The 16,799-nt window shown below is 39.0% G+C and overlaps 1 protein-coding gene across 1 annotated transcript in view; it reads left to right on the top strand.

Moving 5' to 3' along the window:
• add3a (adducin 3 (gamma) a) overlaps positions 1–16,799 on the top strand; it is a 69,717-nt gene that overhangs the window by 38,257 nt on the left and 14,661 nt on the right. The window contains exons 6-12 of the mRNA XM_084716149.1: positions 5,571–5,720; positions 6,107–6,250; positions 7,723–7,821; positions 9,766–9,942; positions 11,871–12,128; positions 14,880–14,984; positions 15,270–15,356. Coding sequence (XP_084572275.1) covers positions 5,571–5,720; positions 6,107–6,250; positions 7,723–7,821; positions 9,766–9,942; positions 11,871–12,128; positions 14,880–14,984; positions 15,270–15,356 — 1,020 coding nt within the window. The remainder of the gene's footprint in view (positions 1–5,570; positions 5,721–6,106; positions 6,251–7,722; positions 7,822–9,765; positions 9,943–11,870; positions 12,129–14,879; positions 14,985–15,269; positions 15,357–16,799) is intronic.

Raw genomic sequence — 16,799 nt, 5'->3', positions numbered from 1 at the left:
GGAGGTTGGTCCATTATAAGTTTTATAGCCAAGAGTTTGATCTTATAAAATATATTTTTAAAGCACAAATGAAAATAAAAATCAAAAGCCCCTTGAAATACAGTTTTAGTGTAGTGATATATTTTCCCTCTTGTTGTAATCTATGAAAAATGACATATGGAAAACATGAACCAGCTCTAAAGAGAAATATGAACTTGCCCAGGAGTAATAAATTCCTTGAATGCTCCTCGTGTTTGTGGTTGATGTGGTTTGTTTGATATTCAGGAAGCACATGTATATATATTTACATCCACCAAACTGAGCCACATAACCCCCATAACTCAAGTTGATTGTTTTGTGACGTTACAAAAGGTTGCATAAAAGTCACTCAACACATGAATCATATCTCCTATCTTTTCTGTCTCTCTGCTTTGTCGTACTTCTCTCCTACTTTATCTTCAACACCTGTGCAAACATGCACACACGCACACACACACACACACACACACACACACACACACACACACACACCTGTGTAATGTGGCTGCAGGTGTGGGTCGACAGCTGGATGTAGTAGCCAGACTGTTGACAGGCAGATTTCACTGTTTGACCTGTGGAAGCGGTCGGCTCAGGTTTGGTTCCAGCTGGTGACCTTCTGGTGCCTGATAGCAAAGAGAGTGAAGAATGAGATTACTAGCATTTTGTTTTTTATTCCTCTCCAAGTCTGCTTCTAGTTTACACTTTATTTCTAGCTACACCTTGTCGGCGGTTTTGATTGGTTTGATTGGTTTAGATTCACTTCCACTGTTTGGGAGATTCAGCAATGCAGTTTTGCTGTGAAACTTTTGTGGACTTAAAAACTAAACCCCACCCTCAATCGGCATGAGGGTGAGTAGATAATGATTGAATTTTCATTTTTGGGTGAACTATCCCTTCAAATATTTCACCACTCTGTCACACGGGGCTGCATGACAGAAAGTAAAATAAGTAAGTATAAGTTAAAATAATAACAGTTTATGAAAAGATTTTTTCCTAATTTGCTATTAAAGAAGCAAATCCTAACTTAAGTTAGGATAAGAAGATGAACTGTTCATCTGTAATGGCTTTTTTTCTTATTCAGGTCCTGCCTCTAATTATCATGGTTATCAAACAGCTAAGTTAAGTAAGTTGTTCTCCTCCAGAGGTGTCGCTTTGTTTTCTACCAAGACTAATTTCAAATAAAGCATAGATTGTCCAGATTGTCCAGTATACCAAACTATGAAATGTTTTAGTTGTCTTATTAATGTCCAAATACTACATTTGTAATATTAAGGTTGTACAAAACCCAGTCAAGTTTAAGCTCCTGATAAAACTTTTTGCTAACATTTATTTTTTTCTTTATTTTATAACTTTTAAGAACATACATCCGGGAACTCTCAGAGGACATACATACACATGCTGTACAATATACACATTAATGAAAAAATAAAATATGGAGGATTTGTTTAAAAAAATATATAAATATAGATAGTCATCTAATTTCTTAATCATTTGGCACAGATAAGAAACAAACAAGAAGAGATATAAATAAATAATAATAAATAAATTAATATAATAAATAAAGCCAAACAGAGAGAGAGATTACTTTTTCTTATTTTAGTAAAACAGATGTGATGTTTCCCCATAAGAGGGTAACAGCTATTTATAGTACAAATCCGAGAAGTCGAAAATGTAGGCTCAAGTCATCATTTTAAAAAGTGAGTATTTTTAGTTTGTGCTGGACCACATCCATCTTTGCTGTGGTCGTCACTACGTGAGCGGTGCCCACAACACTGCAGCTAACAGGAGACACAACAAAATTATGTTGTCTGGCACTTTCTAATTGCTCTGACTGTGTTTTAGTCTGTTTGTGTTTCGATGCCAGTCTGTCTGCTGTTTCTCCATGATCTCCTCCCCTTCTGCTTCTTCTTCTTCTTCTTCTTCTTCTTCTTCTTCTTTTGATCCTGTCATCTCTATAGCTACACATGACTGAGTTCAAGCACTTGAAGAGAGAGGTGGAGAGATTGATTAAGTGGAAGTCACCCAGAATAAAGAGTGTGGGAGGTCGTGTTGGGGTCGGCCGGGCGGAGGCTGTAGCATCAGAGAGAGGCTGGAGTTCAGTTGTCTTTGGTCAGTTTCCATCTGCCTCTCCCTCTTAAACTCTGTGTTTGACCGCTGAGCTGGAGGCCGGGTCTAACATTCAACTTTCAGTTTAGTTTGATGTCAGTGCACTGATAGAGAGGGGTCAGAAGATTAAAGTGAGGCTTTTCTATTTGCTGAGCTTAAAGAGCAAAATGTAACAACTGCTCTTCCAAAAATGAGTCCAAACACAGTCTATGGTTGAAGTGAGTTGTTTCCCCGCCCCCTCCTCCCCAGGCTTGAGGAAGCTCAGGCAGGCTGCAGGAGCACTGCAGGAGGGCAAGACGAGCACAAGGTTATAATTTGACAATAACCAGCAACAACGAGTCAGCTGTTTATAACTGTCTGTTGTTTGGGATTCTTTCTGACACGTCCTTTGGCATCTTTTTATAATTAGAAACATTATATTTATCAGAAGGGCCTCTCAGCAGCAGGGCGCCTTTGAATGACAGGCTGCTGCTCTTTGAAGGACGTGACAGGGTGAACCGATCCTGTACTGGACATTTGACGTGTAAATCGATCGACGTTCAATTCGCCTGGCAGCTGGCTGTGCCTGTGTGCGTGGAAACAAAAGATGGCGGTGGTTAGTTACGCTCGGCTAGTGCCTTTCACTGGGTGAAAGATCAATAGACAGTCATCCATCCAAACATTAAAAAGCGGAACTTCAGTCAGGACATGTCTCAGGGTTTTCCAGCCTGAGTTTGACCCAGAGATCACCAGCAAGCTGTGGACTCTTCTCTCTTTTCCTAAACAACACCCAAGTTTTTGTCATAATATGAAAAGATAACTTATGTTGCTTTGCTGAACACAGACCTACATAAAAGTATCTTAATTAATTTTTTATTAATTAATTAATATTAATTAATCTCTGAATAAAAGCTGGCGATCCAAATCACATGATGTCAGGCTTCTTATCCTCGCAGCGCTCTCTACAGGCTGCACAGTTTGTGTTAGTGGTTACTGGTTCAGTGCTGGTTTGGTTTTGTAGTTGTTCCAGTGTGATCAATACAAATGTTTCCCAAAAAAACAAGACTGAAGTTACTGCAGCGTTTCATAATCCAATCAATAAGACCTGTCAAAATCCACAGACATTTTAAGGCCTAAAAATTCTTCTTATTATTGGATTTTAGACTTTTTAAAGACCCATGGAAACCCTGATTAATTGGAGGGATGAAAACAACTGTGTGAACTGGTGTTGGTAAATTAAATCAGTTTTTTTGTTTATTTTTTGTTTTGTTTCATTCAGTTTTGTTCATGTTTTATTCCCTTATGATGCTTTATAGAAATGATAAATTATAACTCAAAACCAAAGCAAAAAAAATTAAAAAAAAAAAAAAAATTACAGACACAGAAAAACACAGAAATGCCTTTTATCTTTATTTTACCAGAGATATTTGGATGCTCCAGTTATTTCTAATTAATCTTTCTGGTTCCTGTTGCTATAGTTTTGTGGTAAGGAGGCTGGTAAGGGTATTTATTATTATTTTATTTATTGTCTTATTTAGAGCCGACCTGTTGACCAATCACAGCTCTATCAGTCTATATCAGTGTGGTCCTCAAATATCCGCATATATGAAAACTATTTCTTTAACAGAGCGTAATGCAAATTGTTTTTATTTGTTAGCTTTATAGGCAGCTTTTTATGTTTAAACATGTATCTTAATTCAGGGTTAATACATACATATATTTTTCTCTTTGTGTTTTTATATTTATAGTCATTTAAAATGTTTAAAAGTTTGCTGTTTCATTGCCCTCACGTCATTTTCAACAATAAAGTTTATTGATAAATTGTGAAATACTGTGTTGTCGTCACATATCTTTGTCAAGTGTTAACCACTATGAAAGCATCACTGCAAAAAATGTGTGCATATGTGTCTGTATATTATATTCTGTATAAAAAATATTGTCCGATAACGATACAGAATAATTTTTTTTATAACTCCCCATCAGCCTCAAAAATCAACTGATAAATTTTTACTGGTCTGTTAGTTGTCTTAAATATTTTATTTTTTAATTCCTATTATTTATGAGTCTGTTTTAATTGTGGTTAGTTATGTGTAATGTTTTGTCTTTACACTGTTCACTTGTGGCTTCACATGTGGTTTTTGTGCAGCACATTGTGATTCCACTTGGGATGAAATATGATATAAAACTAAAGTTTTGCTTTGTTTGCTTGTTATTACAGTCGTTTCACTGCAGCAGGTTTTTTCCTGTTACATCTTCTGTTTAATAAGTTACTCCTGGAACACAGTTTTTCTCAAGGAAGCAGACCCTGTACGTGTTCAGCCAGCTCCAGCTGAACTGGGTGTATTTGATTAGCCTCAGACTGGATGATGGATGCCCTTTCCTGTTGTGATAATACACGCTTGGACTTGGTCTCGTGAAAGAGAAACGTGAGCCCGCAGGTTCTGGTTTGTATCACAGAACAACATCTGGTTACGCTGATGGTAATATTGTAAAACGTCTGCGGGCGGAGCTGTGTGTTTGTGTTTGGTTTGGTGTTAAGTTTTACGGCCAGGACTGACATCTGCAGTCGTTGCTCTTGTCTCGTTCAGGTTTTTATACGTCAGCCTCCTCGTCCAGTTATCTCTCTGTATTCCCTCCTTTTCTCTGGTTATCCGACCCTCTTCCCTCCAGGTCTCTCTGCCTCCATCGTCCCCTCCATCGCTCTTCTCCCGCCCTGTAATCTAATAACTGCTAACCGGCTGGTAATGAAGTTGTCATAGTAAAGGACGTCATGTCCACTCCCCGACTATATTATGCTTCCTGGTAACGCTTCAATTCATTTCCTGGAGAGGAGCGGACAGAGAGGAGGAATCGTTGATAATGTGATTTCTGTCTTATTGAATTTGACTTGTGTGTATGTCTTTGTGGTTAATGTTGGCAAGTTATCGGCTGTGTTTGAGTGTGTGGGGGGGGGGGGGATCTGGTCATGTGTCAGTCTCTGGATGTGCTTTAGTGTCCGGGCATACACTAATGTGGGCATGGTTAGTTTTTACAGTACGTCTCCCTCTGCTCTCCTCCAGCCTCTTCGTATCTCCTCTCCTGCATTCTCAGGAGAGCTGTTCAGATGATGCTGCTGTCAAGTTTTCACAAAGCTTGTTCAGTTCGTGTTTGACTGCCTTTGCACCAGTTAGGCTGGAGATTTACTCGCTGTTTAACCTCGTGTTTGTGCATGCGTAGCATTAAATTTCTGAGGATGTGCGCAACCATCACTCCAAATGGACACAGGACACACCAGGCATCCATGATGCATAAGAGTGGATTAAAAGCAAGTGTATCTCCGGCCTTAAGAAAAATCATTGCACTCTGTTTTTGTTTCTGTTTTACACCGCATCTCAACTGTCTTGGAATTTGGGTTGTACATTCATCAGCTCCAGTTCAGGAAATTCATGAAGCATCCACTGACTTTGTCTCCTCCCCTTGTTTCCCAGGTGAAGGTCAACATCATCGGGGATGTGATCGATCAGGGCTCCACCAACCTGAGGGTCGACCCCGCGGGTTTCAGCCCCCACGCTGCCATCTACTCCATGCGTCCAGACATCCGCTGCATCGTACATGTGCACACTCCTGCCACGGCTGCTGTAAGTCCACGTTAGTTCACCCTGGAAGGTTTTCAAACCTGCCCTGTGAGTCGAACCTCCTGATCAACCTGCAAGAGAACAGCTGGAGCTCATTTTGACAGGGAATGTGATAATGAATGAATCTGATAATTAGAAACTTCTCTATCAAACTTCAGCTGAAAAGGAATACTAAACACATTGTTAAGAGAAGTGTTTGTGATGTGCAACAAAGCGGCAGGTCTCTGCAGCCATTAGAGACAGAGTTTCAAAGTCTTCTTCACACAGAGGCATCTGTGAGAAATGTTAGCTGCAGTCTCAGATGAATAAAACAGCTGTAACACACCTGTCAAAGCTTCTCATCTCTCATATGCCTCCGCTGCCTTCTTTTCATCTCTCTGCTGCTTTAGGTGTCATCGATGAAATGTGGCATCCTGCCCATTTCCCAGGAGGCACTGATCCTGGGTGACATCGCCTACTACAACTACCAGGGCAGCCTGGACGACCAGGAGGAGCGCAAAGAGCTGCAGAAGACCCTGGGACCTACAACGAAGGTAGGAAAACCAACAAAGCTAAGCGCTCGGCAAAGTCTTACGGCTGGGCAGTCATGTTTTTTTACAAACATTTAATGTACTGTAACACCAGTGACAAATACATGACAGATGTATGAAATGTATAACAATAATACAAATACGTGAAGCTGTACTTGTTGTGAATTCATCAGTTATTTCTTAGCCAGGTGAGGTGACCTTAAGACCTCATGAAAAGCTATGTTTAGAAGTGGACATCTGAACAATTGGACATGATATCTTGAAAATTATTTTTAACACGCTGAAGGAAAGGGTGTTTTTATTCCTTGTCCTTGCAGTCAAGAAAGAGAAATGGACTAATTATCAGGGTGGGGTGAATTTCAGATAGGAAACAGTAGCATGACAGTCAAAGCAGCACATCCTGTTGAAACATCAGTGGTGTTTGGGTTACCTTCAGGGCTGTTATATAAATCCTTATGAACATGTATTAAATTAATATAAGAGAAAAAAAAAACTTCTCTGTGATGCAGTTGACGTCACATACAGGAGCACATTCAGACATTTTTGACTGGGTGACCTGAGTGAGCGCTGATTTATTTTTATTTGTTTATTCTTTGTTAAATTAACAAAAAAGTAGTTTCAAACACATTATTCAATTATTAAAGAGAACTCACCTCAGTCAGCACAGATCTCAACTCCGTAACATGGAATATTTGATAGAGTTGACATAATGTTAAATATTTTAATTTCACAGCACTGTCGTATTGTCGTAAACAATAATTTTGTATTTAACTTTGTTATCAAAGGGCTATGTAATTTGCACATTATAATTGAGACACATCTGACAGCAATATTATTAATGAATTTGTCAAAAAATAGAAAGCTTCCTGGTTCTTTAGCAGTATTCCCACCTTTTTTGAAACCAGGAAGTGAGACAAGGGTCCTTAGGATAAAGCTAAACCTTTTTATGCCTGATTAAATCATGTTTTTGTAAAAATCTAAGTTTACGTCTGGGACACAGCTTTAAAGAGCCAAAATTTTAATAAGAAATATATTTTAAAATATGATTATAATAACACATTTTTACAACTATGTTATCAGCAGATATTGTTAGTTTCAGATTTTGAAGGCTTTCAACACTTTTTTCTAATTGTTCGAGGTCGTAAATTCTTGTCTGGGACATGTGTATATATACGTGTGTGTGTGTGTGTGTGTGTGTGTGTGTGTGTGTGTGTGTGTGTGTGTGTGTGTGTGTGTGTGTGTGTGTGTGTGTGTGTATACATATAAAAAAGTGTTTGTAGTAATAATTTTTTTTGGTAGGACATGATTTGTCTGTCATCTCAAGAATGGGAGACCTCTAAACATTTGATCGGACTGTGTTGCTGCTCTTAGTCACTGTTTCTGTTTTTCTCTCTCTCTGTGTGTGTGTGTGTGTGTGTGTGTGTATGTGTGTGTGCGTGTATTTGTGCGTGCGTGCGTGTGTGTGTGTGTGTTAGGTTTTGGTGCTGAGGAATCACGGTGTGGTTGCTCTTGGGGAGACGATTGAAGAGGCCTTTCACTACATCTATAATGCCCAGTATGCCTGCGAAATCCAGGTACGCAAACGCCAACACACACAATCCAGCTAACTGCCACTGTTTTGGGTACCCAGCGAATTCCAGCACCACTCAGCTTCCTCCTGCCTTCGTGTTCAACCAGCAACTTTCCCGCTAAATCTAATCTCTCCACAGCAGTTTTCACATTTCCCCACTCTCACTATTTTAACAACGCTCAATAAGTTCTAATCTCTGCCCTTGTTGAAAATGTCGGCTAAACAGTCTCACAATCAGGCTATTAGGGCTTTGATGAAGGGAGTAACAAGCCGATGTGTTATTGTTGATGTCGGTCCAAAGCAGCATTTAGAGTCGGATGTTGTTCTTCCTTTTATCAACTGAGCCAATAAGGAATCTAAAAGGAAGATGTCAGAGAAGAATTTCAGGAGGTCTGGAGCAGGCAGGAGGAAGTGATCAATATCTTCAAAATCTTAGCCAGTCAGATATTAACTAATTCTGCCATCTGTGCCACTGGGGGTACTTTGGTATTTGTCATGGACAGTGGAGAGAGATTGATAGAGAAATAGTTAGGTCACCTAGCTAATCTGAAAATAACAATTTGATTAAAGAAAAACACATCCTTGTATTGAGTCAGCTGAAAAGTGTGTTGCAATTGTGATAAATGGTTGAAATGGTTAGCTAAATATAATGGATTAAACAGTTGAAATAGTTAGCTAACAGTAACTGATAAACGGTTGAAACAGTTAGCTAAATGTAATGGATTAAACAGTTAAAAGTAGCTAATGGATAAAAAGTTGAAACAGTTGAAATATTTAGCTGAAAGTAATGGATAAACATTTGAAATACTTAGGTAAAAGTAATAGGAAATAGTTGGAATAGTTAGCCAAAAATAATGGATAAACGTGGATAAATAGCTAGCTCAAAGTAATGGGTAAACAGCTGAAATAGTTAGCTAACAGTAAGTGATAAACAGTTGAAGTAGTTAGCTAAATGTAATGGATTAAACGATTAAAAGCAGTCAGCTAAAAGTAATGGATAAATGGTTGAAATAGTTAGCCAAAAGTGAGAGGGACACAGTTAAAATACTTAGCTAAAAGTAACAGGAAATTGTTGGAATGGTTAGCCAAAAGTAATGTGGATACTGAAAGTACTGAATTAAACCATTGAAATTGTCTGCTTAAAGGAATGGATAAAGGGTTGAAATAGTTAGCTAAAAGTTGTATAGGATAAATATTTGAAATGTATATTCTGTCACGTTCAGTGCTCGCAGTAAGAATCCAGACTCAACCAAACCAACCTAAATGTTGACAGTTTAACTGTATGAAAAAATATTGATACAAAATTCTCTTGTGCATCATTAGTAGTTAAATTATATCCAGTTTAAAATCTATTCACATGCTGGTGATGTTGATGATGGGAGTCACATACAGTATGTAGTCATCAGACATTTCATTGTCGTCACTTGTGTTGTGGCACAGCTGTGCCAGATGTTGTGATGTATCGATGCTTGAAGTTAGAGTTGTGTGAGGTTTCTCTGCTGTCATGCATGTCTTTGTGTTCACTTGAGCTGAGGATTTTTAGAGATGTTGTTGTGTCCCTCATTGTAAGAGGAATACCAAATCTCCTGATTGACTCTCCCCGGTCAAGCAAAAAGAAAACATTAATCCATCCCTGCAAAGCCCAGCTTAATTTCTATAAATAAATCCCCCAACCATGTTTGTTGTATGCCATGTGCTGTATATTCCTCGGTGCTGTGGTAGCTCAAGATTGAGGGGTATCTCATTTAGGGTTTGGTAAATTATGTCTTTCGTCTTCATGGAAAGTGGTCACGAAGCCTGTCTCTTTGTAATTCTCATTTTCGGTGAATGATCTGACGCCACAGATGTCCGCTGATAGGACAGCCTGTCTGTCTGTTTTGTGTTACATGAGCCATCAGTCAGCAGAGGCTCACATGCTTCTCCCCCTGTTCTTACTTTGTGATTTTAGGTGAATGCCATCTCAAGTGCCGGCGGCGTGGACAACCTGATAGTGTTGGACCCGGAGAAGTACAAATCACGAGTGTCGGCTGTGGCCTCGGCGGCTGCTGTCAACATGAGTGGCCAGTACAAGTGGAAAGTTGGCGAACTGGAGTTTGAGTCTCTGATGAGGATGCTGGATAACCTGGTGAGTCCGCTGATATTAAAGCGGGAAGATTTCTACATTTGACACAAACACTGGTTTTAAAAGAACACACATCAAGTTGCCATCAGGCCTCAGGCTCATTACATCACGAGACATTATGTAAGCACTTCACCTTCACTTTTTACTGCACTTCTGTGTGTTGTGTTTCAACAAATGAGCTCAGAAAATATTTTCTTTCCTTTCTGGCATCTCTCTTTTAGTCTGGGAGCTTGTACTTCTCAGAAACTCTCAAAAACATGCCTGATGAAGGTCTAGTACCGAAACGTTGCCCACTGTCTAACGTTGCAAGTTAGACAGTGGGCAGGAGTCTTTTTGTAACTTTTCAAAAACTCCAAAATGGTTTGAACAGCTCCAATTATTAGCTAAAAAAATTGACCGGGTGCTCACATTTGGAAATTAGTCCAGGTGAATGCAAGATGCTCCTGAAGTCAAACTGGTCAACTAGACAAAAGGGGGTTACCAAGGTTGTTTCAGTCCACATTGTGTCTTCTTGGGCATGAATGGAAAGAGGAGTCCTGGTCACAACCTGTTTATGTTTTTGAGATTTTTAGGCTTGACCTGCCCTAACAAATGAAGTGGCTGCCCATTTTTCCCTACTTATCTTAAAAGTAATTGATAAACAGTTGAAATAGCAACACATCTTATAAGCATATCATAATTGCTTTACGTTTGCTGTGTTAAACAACCTTCTGTTGGTTGTTTTTTTAGAACTGGGAAGGACTGGGTAGCTGACTACCAATGGCAGTGGTGGCCAGTGTGGATAAACAGAGTCAGAAAAGAACCCTCTCGACAAAAACTTTAACTGTATCGACAGGAAATGAAATACTGGGTGCTGTTAAACTGGCAAATATCATTTGGAAAGCACAATACTGACAGATCAGGGAAGGAGAGATTCATTTTAAATGACGCAATTAGAAATTTAAGGGAAGAGAGAAATGCATTTTAAGAGATGTTTTGAAGATGAAATCATTTGCATCACCACAAGAGCTGCTGTGTTCATGACCATAAAAGTGTGGGAGATTTGTTAAATGTCTTTGCTCCCTTTCTGTCTGAGCCTGTCTTATCGTCTGTCTCCCTCTGTCACACCCCACACTGTTCATCCCCCCCCCCCAGCCTGCCATTCCTTCTCTGCTCTGCTCTCTCTGCTTTCGAATCACCACCTCTCAGCCTGTCGAGACTCTGAACATCTCATCTCTGTGTGTCCCACAGCCATCCCTCTCTTCTGTTACACCTCATGAACGAAGTGTTTGTGTCTGTGCAGGAACCACGCAGCAATGAGAATGAGGGGGAAGATGATAAACTAGTTTTCTCCAGTACACAAATCAAGTCAAAAATGTGTGATTGTGAGGCTGGATGTTGCAGGAAGAGAGCACAGCAGCCCAGCAGACTGTTTCTGGGCTGAAAGTTGAAAGGTCAACTCTGACCATGGAGCTGAGATGAATAGAAAAGGACAAAACGGAACTTCACTGTCAAGCAAAGTGTGGAAAAATGTCCAAAAGACATTGGGATCAAGTGAGAGTTCAGCGACAGAGAGACAGAGGGGGAAATGGGAGTGTGAGAGAAAAGCAAAGATGAGGATAAAGAGGAGAGGGAGGAGGGAGATGGATGGAGGGAGGGAGAGAGAGAGAGAGGATCAGACAGGAAATGTCTCCCTGACTCTGTCTTCTGTGCGGCCAGAAACCTTGTGGTCACAACACTTTCTTTCTTTCTTTCTTTTCCATTTGACCAAATGTGAAACTGGCAGCTCAACGAGTGTTACAGGAAAGAAACGCCACAAAATAAATGCTCATTTGGTTCAGTTCAGTCTCTCATGATTTAAAATTGGCAAACTGTTTCCTGGTCATTGCTCTTTGTGACCGCACGCGTGTGTGTTTGTGTGTGTGTGTGTGTGTTCTTGCTCCCTGCTGCAGGGCTACAGGACGGGTCATGCCTACAGACACCCCATCATGCGAGAGAAGCCGAGGCACAAGAGCGACGTGGAGATTCCCGCCACGGTCACAGCGTTTATGTTCTCGGACGATGTGGACGGAGGAGCCACACGGCTGCCCTTCAAGTTCCTGCAGCAGCGGCAGCAGAGGGAGAAGACGCGCTGGCTCAACTCACCCAACAGCTACACCAAGGTCAGCGTGGAGGGCGGAGAGGAACGCTACAACAGCCGGACAACCACGGTGAGCAGCGTGTGTGTGTGTGTTCATGTGAAAATCATGACAGCAAACACAAGGATTAAAGGGACAGTTCCCCCAAAAATGAAAATTCAGTCTCCCAAACAATGTAAGTGAACGGTGACCAGTTTTCATATGTGAAAAAACAACTGGAAAAAAAAGTAAAATGCCTCCATGCTGCTCATCTGATGTAAGCCAAGTCCCCTAAAGCCCCAGCATGCCATTTGCTCACTGTCACTCACAACACACACACCCAGTTCAGACAGTGTGCATGTGAAGGTGAATGTGGCTCCAAGCTAAAGATCTACAGTGAGGCTTCAGGCTAAAAAAAACATGGTGTAAATAACATTTTTATTGTCACCTTGGTTTGTTGAGGCTTTAGGAGACTTGGATTACACAGGACAAGCAGTCCTTACATTTTTCATGTTTGAAAACTGGTCACCATTCACTTCCATTGTCTGGGAGATTCTTTTGTGGCCTTCAAATCTAAACCTGAGCTTCAACCAGCATGAGAATGAGTAGATGATGACTGAATTTTCATTTTTGGCTGAACTATCCCTTTAAAGATTTCAAGTTTTATACTGATTAGAGAATGTTTGAATTTGAACTTAATATCTTCTTGAAAATATAACAGTCCCTCCAGGATTTCTTTTTGGAATTTTTGCAGCCTTAAATGTCAGATTTCACCAAAGCTTTTCTAAATATTTTGATGCACGTTGCAATTTTACTCGTCATGAAGTTGTGGGAGAAAATTGCCGGGAATTCATCAAAAATCAGAGCCAACTTGCTCCATGGAGAATAAAACAGACTCTGTTCTGAGTGTTTTCTGTGTAACCTTATCAAAACATGAAGAAGTGAGACGTGTTCCTGAGGGATGTTCTAGAAAGAAGTCATATGTTTTTTGTAGCTCGAACTCAAAATTCTAAAATATACAAGTGCAGTGCACAAAGCATTAATACTTTAATAAAAATGACAAAAGTTCTGCTATTCATTAGTACTCATGACACAATGAAAAAGATAAAAATTCAAAGTAAATAAATAAATAATAAAACAGTGCATGTATGACATTTGAGTGGTGGGCTGCTGTTATTGGTGGAATAAGCAGGAAGCTACGGCGACTGGTCATATTTGCAGGAAAGCTACAGTCATTGGACAGAATCACTGTTGTCGTGCATGGGGTTTCAGTGGAGTGTGAAAGTATTTTCCCAAATCAAAAAACTAAAATGTAATAATTTATTGCCCAAATTCTCAAACTATTTTACTGGTGGAACGCAAACTCCCTCTAGTGTTAAGCAGAGGAATGTGATATTTTTTTTTTTAAATACTACACAATTTTGAATGAAAATACATATGACATCACTGAAATGTCATTTAAAATGAGTTTTTTCTGTCCTATATTTTTGTCTCCATATCAGCCTGCTGCATAGTCACATGATTACTGGAGGTTATGAGCTAAACTGTGATGCTGTGAAGATATTAAGTGGAGGTCAATGAAGAGACCGAAAACAAATGTGTCAAAAACACTACAGTCGTGCCTCCAAACAGGAACTTTTTTTTTTCTTCTAATATTTGATTTATAATATGTAAAGCAGCTGTGTTGAAAATAAAGTGGTGTCGGTGGCTGGTTATAACCCACCAGTGAGGTGTCCATAGTACCTGGTCACACTAAATGATGCCAAGGTGCTACTTGGAGAGCTCAGTCTTTTCTGAGGTGGTACGTGCTGTAAAAAGTGTCAGAAACACTTTATTGAATATTCTGTGCCAGCATTACACAGCCTATGAAATATATAAACATGCAGAGTCCTACATATTAAACAAATATACTTGAATATCAGATAACATTGCTCATAAAAATATCTTTATTTGATAGTAGATCGATTAAACTGTACTTTTCCAATCACATTCTTTATGACTGAAGGGTTTAATGACATGCTTGTTTACACGTGATTATGGATGATTATATGATAAAGTTAAACATGACGTGACAAGGTGTACATCACAGTCTGACTTGTCATTCAGATAATTTTTAGTTGGTGTTATAACTCATTTGTTATAACGTGTCATTTCCCTGTGGTTAAAACCTGATACGAGGTCACCATCTACTGGCTGAAGAGAGAACTACACTGATTTTGGTTCAGTTGCACTTCATCAGAATCATGTTGTAAACATACAAGGAATTTGGCTCCAGGTTTAAGTTGCACTCAATGTTACACACAGTTGCAATATAACTAAATGTACAGCTAAACAAGGACCACAAACCCAGACAAGGATAGTTCAAATAATGTACGTACAAGCAAGTGAAAAAGTAGGTGTATATATAAATATAATTTAAAAAAAAACAACAACAACCAATATCATGAAATGTCTATAACAGTGTGAAGAAATAAATATTGAGTAGATATACTTGAACTGGTTGATGTTTCTTACCTTTGAGGCATTTAGCTTAGTAACTGAGAATGAATCAGACTTTAAAAGAGGTCTCCAGTGATTTAGTGTCCCTGACTTTAAGTCCCTAAAAAAGATGGATTACACAGTTCCCATAATGCAACTCAACAGAGCTTTTCATCAACTATTGGATGCTCATATCTTTCAAACACTTTTTTTTTCTTTTGTAACCCATGCTTTTTAGACGAGATACTGGAAATTATAGATAATAAATGTGTTACTTATATATATAGTAGTAAAAACTACATCCTTTTTTAGAATAAATAATCAATTTATTACATATGAGTCTTGTTTCCTGCCTTCTTTTTACAGTGGATGAAGGCAGATGAGACGGGAACCCCGATCCGGATTGAGGACCCCAATCAGTTTGTCCCTCTCAACACAGACCCCAGTGAGGTGCTGGAGAAGAGGAACAAAGTGAGTTGAAGTCTTTTCTCTCAGTCAGCATGAATGCATGAGAGTTGTAACATCATCTGGAACAACTGTCAGTTTTTATTTACTTATTATAAGTAGACGAATGACCAGAAATAAAACAGGAGTAAAGAACAAAGGAAGATGACTGGATGAACGTATGATTTAAACACATCTGTACAGTGTTTAACATTTCATTTACATTTGAGTCCTGGACTGTTTCGACCGTAGTTTACATGTCAACGCTTCCTGCTTCCTGATGACATCACTGTGTGTTTTGTCCTGTCACAGATCAGAGAGCAGAACCGGTTCGATGTGATGACGTCAGGGCCGCGCTCTCAGCACCTCGCAGGCATCCCTGTTGATGAACCGCGACGGGTGAGAACTTACTCTCTCATGTCTGGACCTTAAGAAAAAAAAAGTAAATTAACTGGTGGCAGACTGCAGGTCTGGAAAGATGCAAGTGTTTGACCTTCTTTCAAACTTCACTGTAGCTGTGGAGCAAAATGTCTCACGTCATCTATTGGCCAGCTAGACAAAGAAATAAGAAAACAAATGTTTTCAGGAAAAAAAAAAAAAAAAAATGCCTGTATTCATGTGGATTGTTTTAAACCACTGGTTCCTGACCCAGTCTAAGGACTGCCAAAGCTTCAAAGGAGTTTTGGAGGCATTCTTGATTTAATTTTTTTAAACATACACATTCATCCATTTCAGCCAGGAAAACTAAATTAAATTCTTAGTTTTAACATTTAGATTAATATTAAAGATACAAACTTTAAAAACATCAAAGAATAAGGGCACAGTGAAGACCTGAACACCAGATACATCCACAGGGCCTTTACTCTCTCCTCTGCAGTGACCGTGGTCTGTCTCTATCAAATAAAGGCCTAGAAAGACTTTAAAGATGCTTTAAAAAAGGAAAGTACAGTTTATTAAAAAAAAAGCAAAGAGTGAATACAACAATCGCCAAGCATCAGAAAGATGAAAACACTGAACATGTCAAAAAAAGAATGCTATTAAATATGCATAATGGTTTAAAATAAAACATATACCAACAGAGAATTGTATAAAAATTTCCTAAAAATCAGGAAAACTCATCTCTGATGCAGTTAGTAACAACTCTGCTCAAAATTCATCCAAATCTCTCAAGTTCCTGGAGTTATTAATTATATTATGAATATGTTAATAGTATAGTTCATCATTTGCTCTTTAATGTCATTTCTATGCATCATATTTACTTGAAAGTATGTCACTTAGTGACGGGCTGTCAGTTAACTCAATGACAGAAAATAGGTCCCTTAAAGGAAAAGTTATGGGACTGCTGCTTTAAACTGATTTTATTGATCTGATGTTATTGCCAAACAGACAAAAGTTTTTTTATTCTGCTGAAAGAGACACTGTTTTACCAGCTTACAGAAAAAAAGTTCTCTGGCCCCAGGAATAATCTTCTTTTAATAGAAAGTGACAGAAATGTGAAGAAAACACAAGACCAGATTTTCATGGAGAGTTTTCATCTAATTCTACCTGTTTTTACAGGAGAAATATGTCATATAATTACTGGGCTAAATCATAAACTGACCATGATATGTTTAAGTAGAGATTAAGGAAATGTGCCAAGTTAGAATACTGTCTTCTCACACAGTAAAACTACAGGCAGCATGTTCTCCTTTAAATTTCCATTCCAATCCAGAAAATCTCTTTTTGTTTGCCCGTTTGACATTTCTTAGGGTTCAAAACATCCTGAACTTTATGCTGACAGTTATAAACAGCTGATCAACGGACAGGGCAGAACTGGTTGTTTCTTGCTATTTTTATGTATTT

The sequence above is a fragment of the Lutjanus erythropterus genome, chromosome 3 (assembly GCF_056507025.1).
Source record: "Lutjanus erythropterus isolate fLutEry1 chromosome 3, fLutEry1.hap2, whole genome shotgun sequence".
In the NCBI taxonomy this organism is placed as follows: Eukaryota; Metazoa; Chordata; class Actinopteri; order Lutjaniformes; family Lutjanidae; genus Lutjanus; species Lutjanus erythropterus.
The sequence above is the reverse complement of the archived record's forward strand: the minus strand, read 5'-3'. Positions and strand labels throughout refer to the sequence as shown.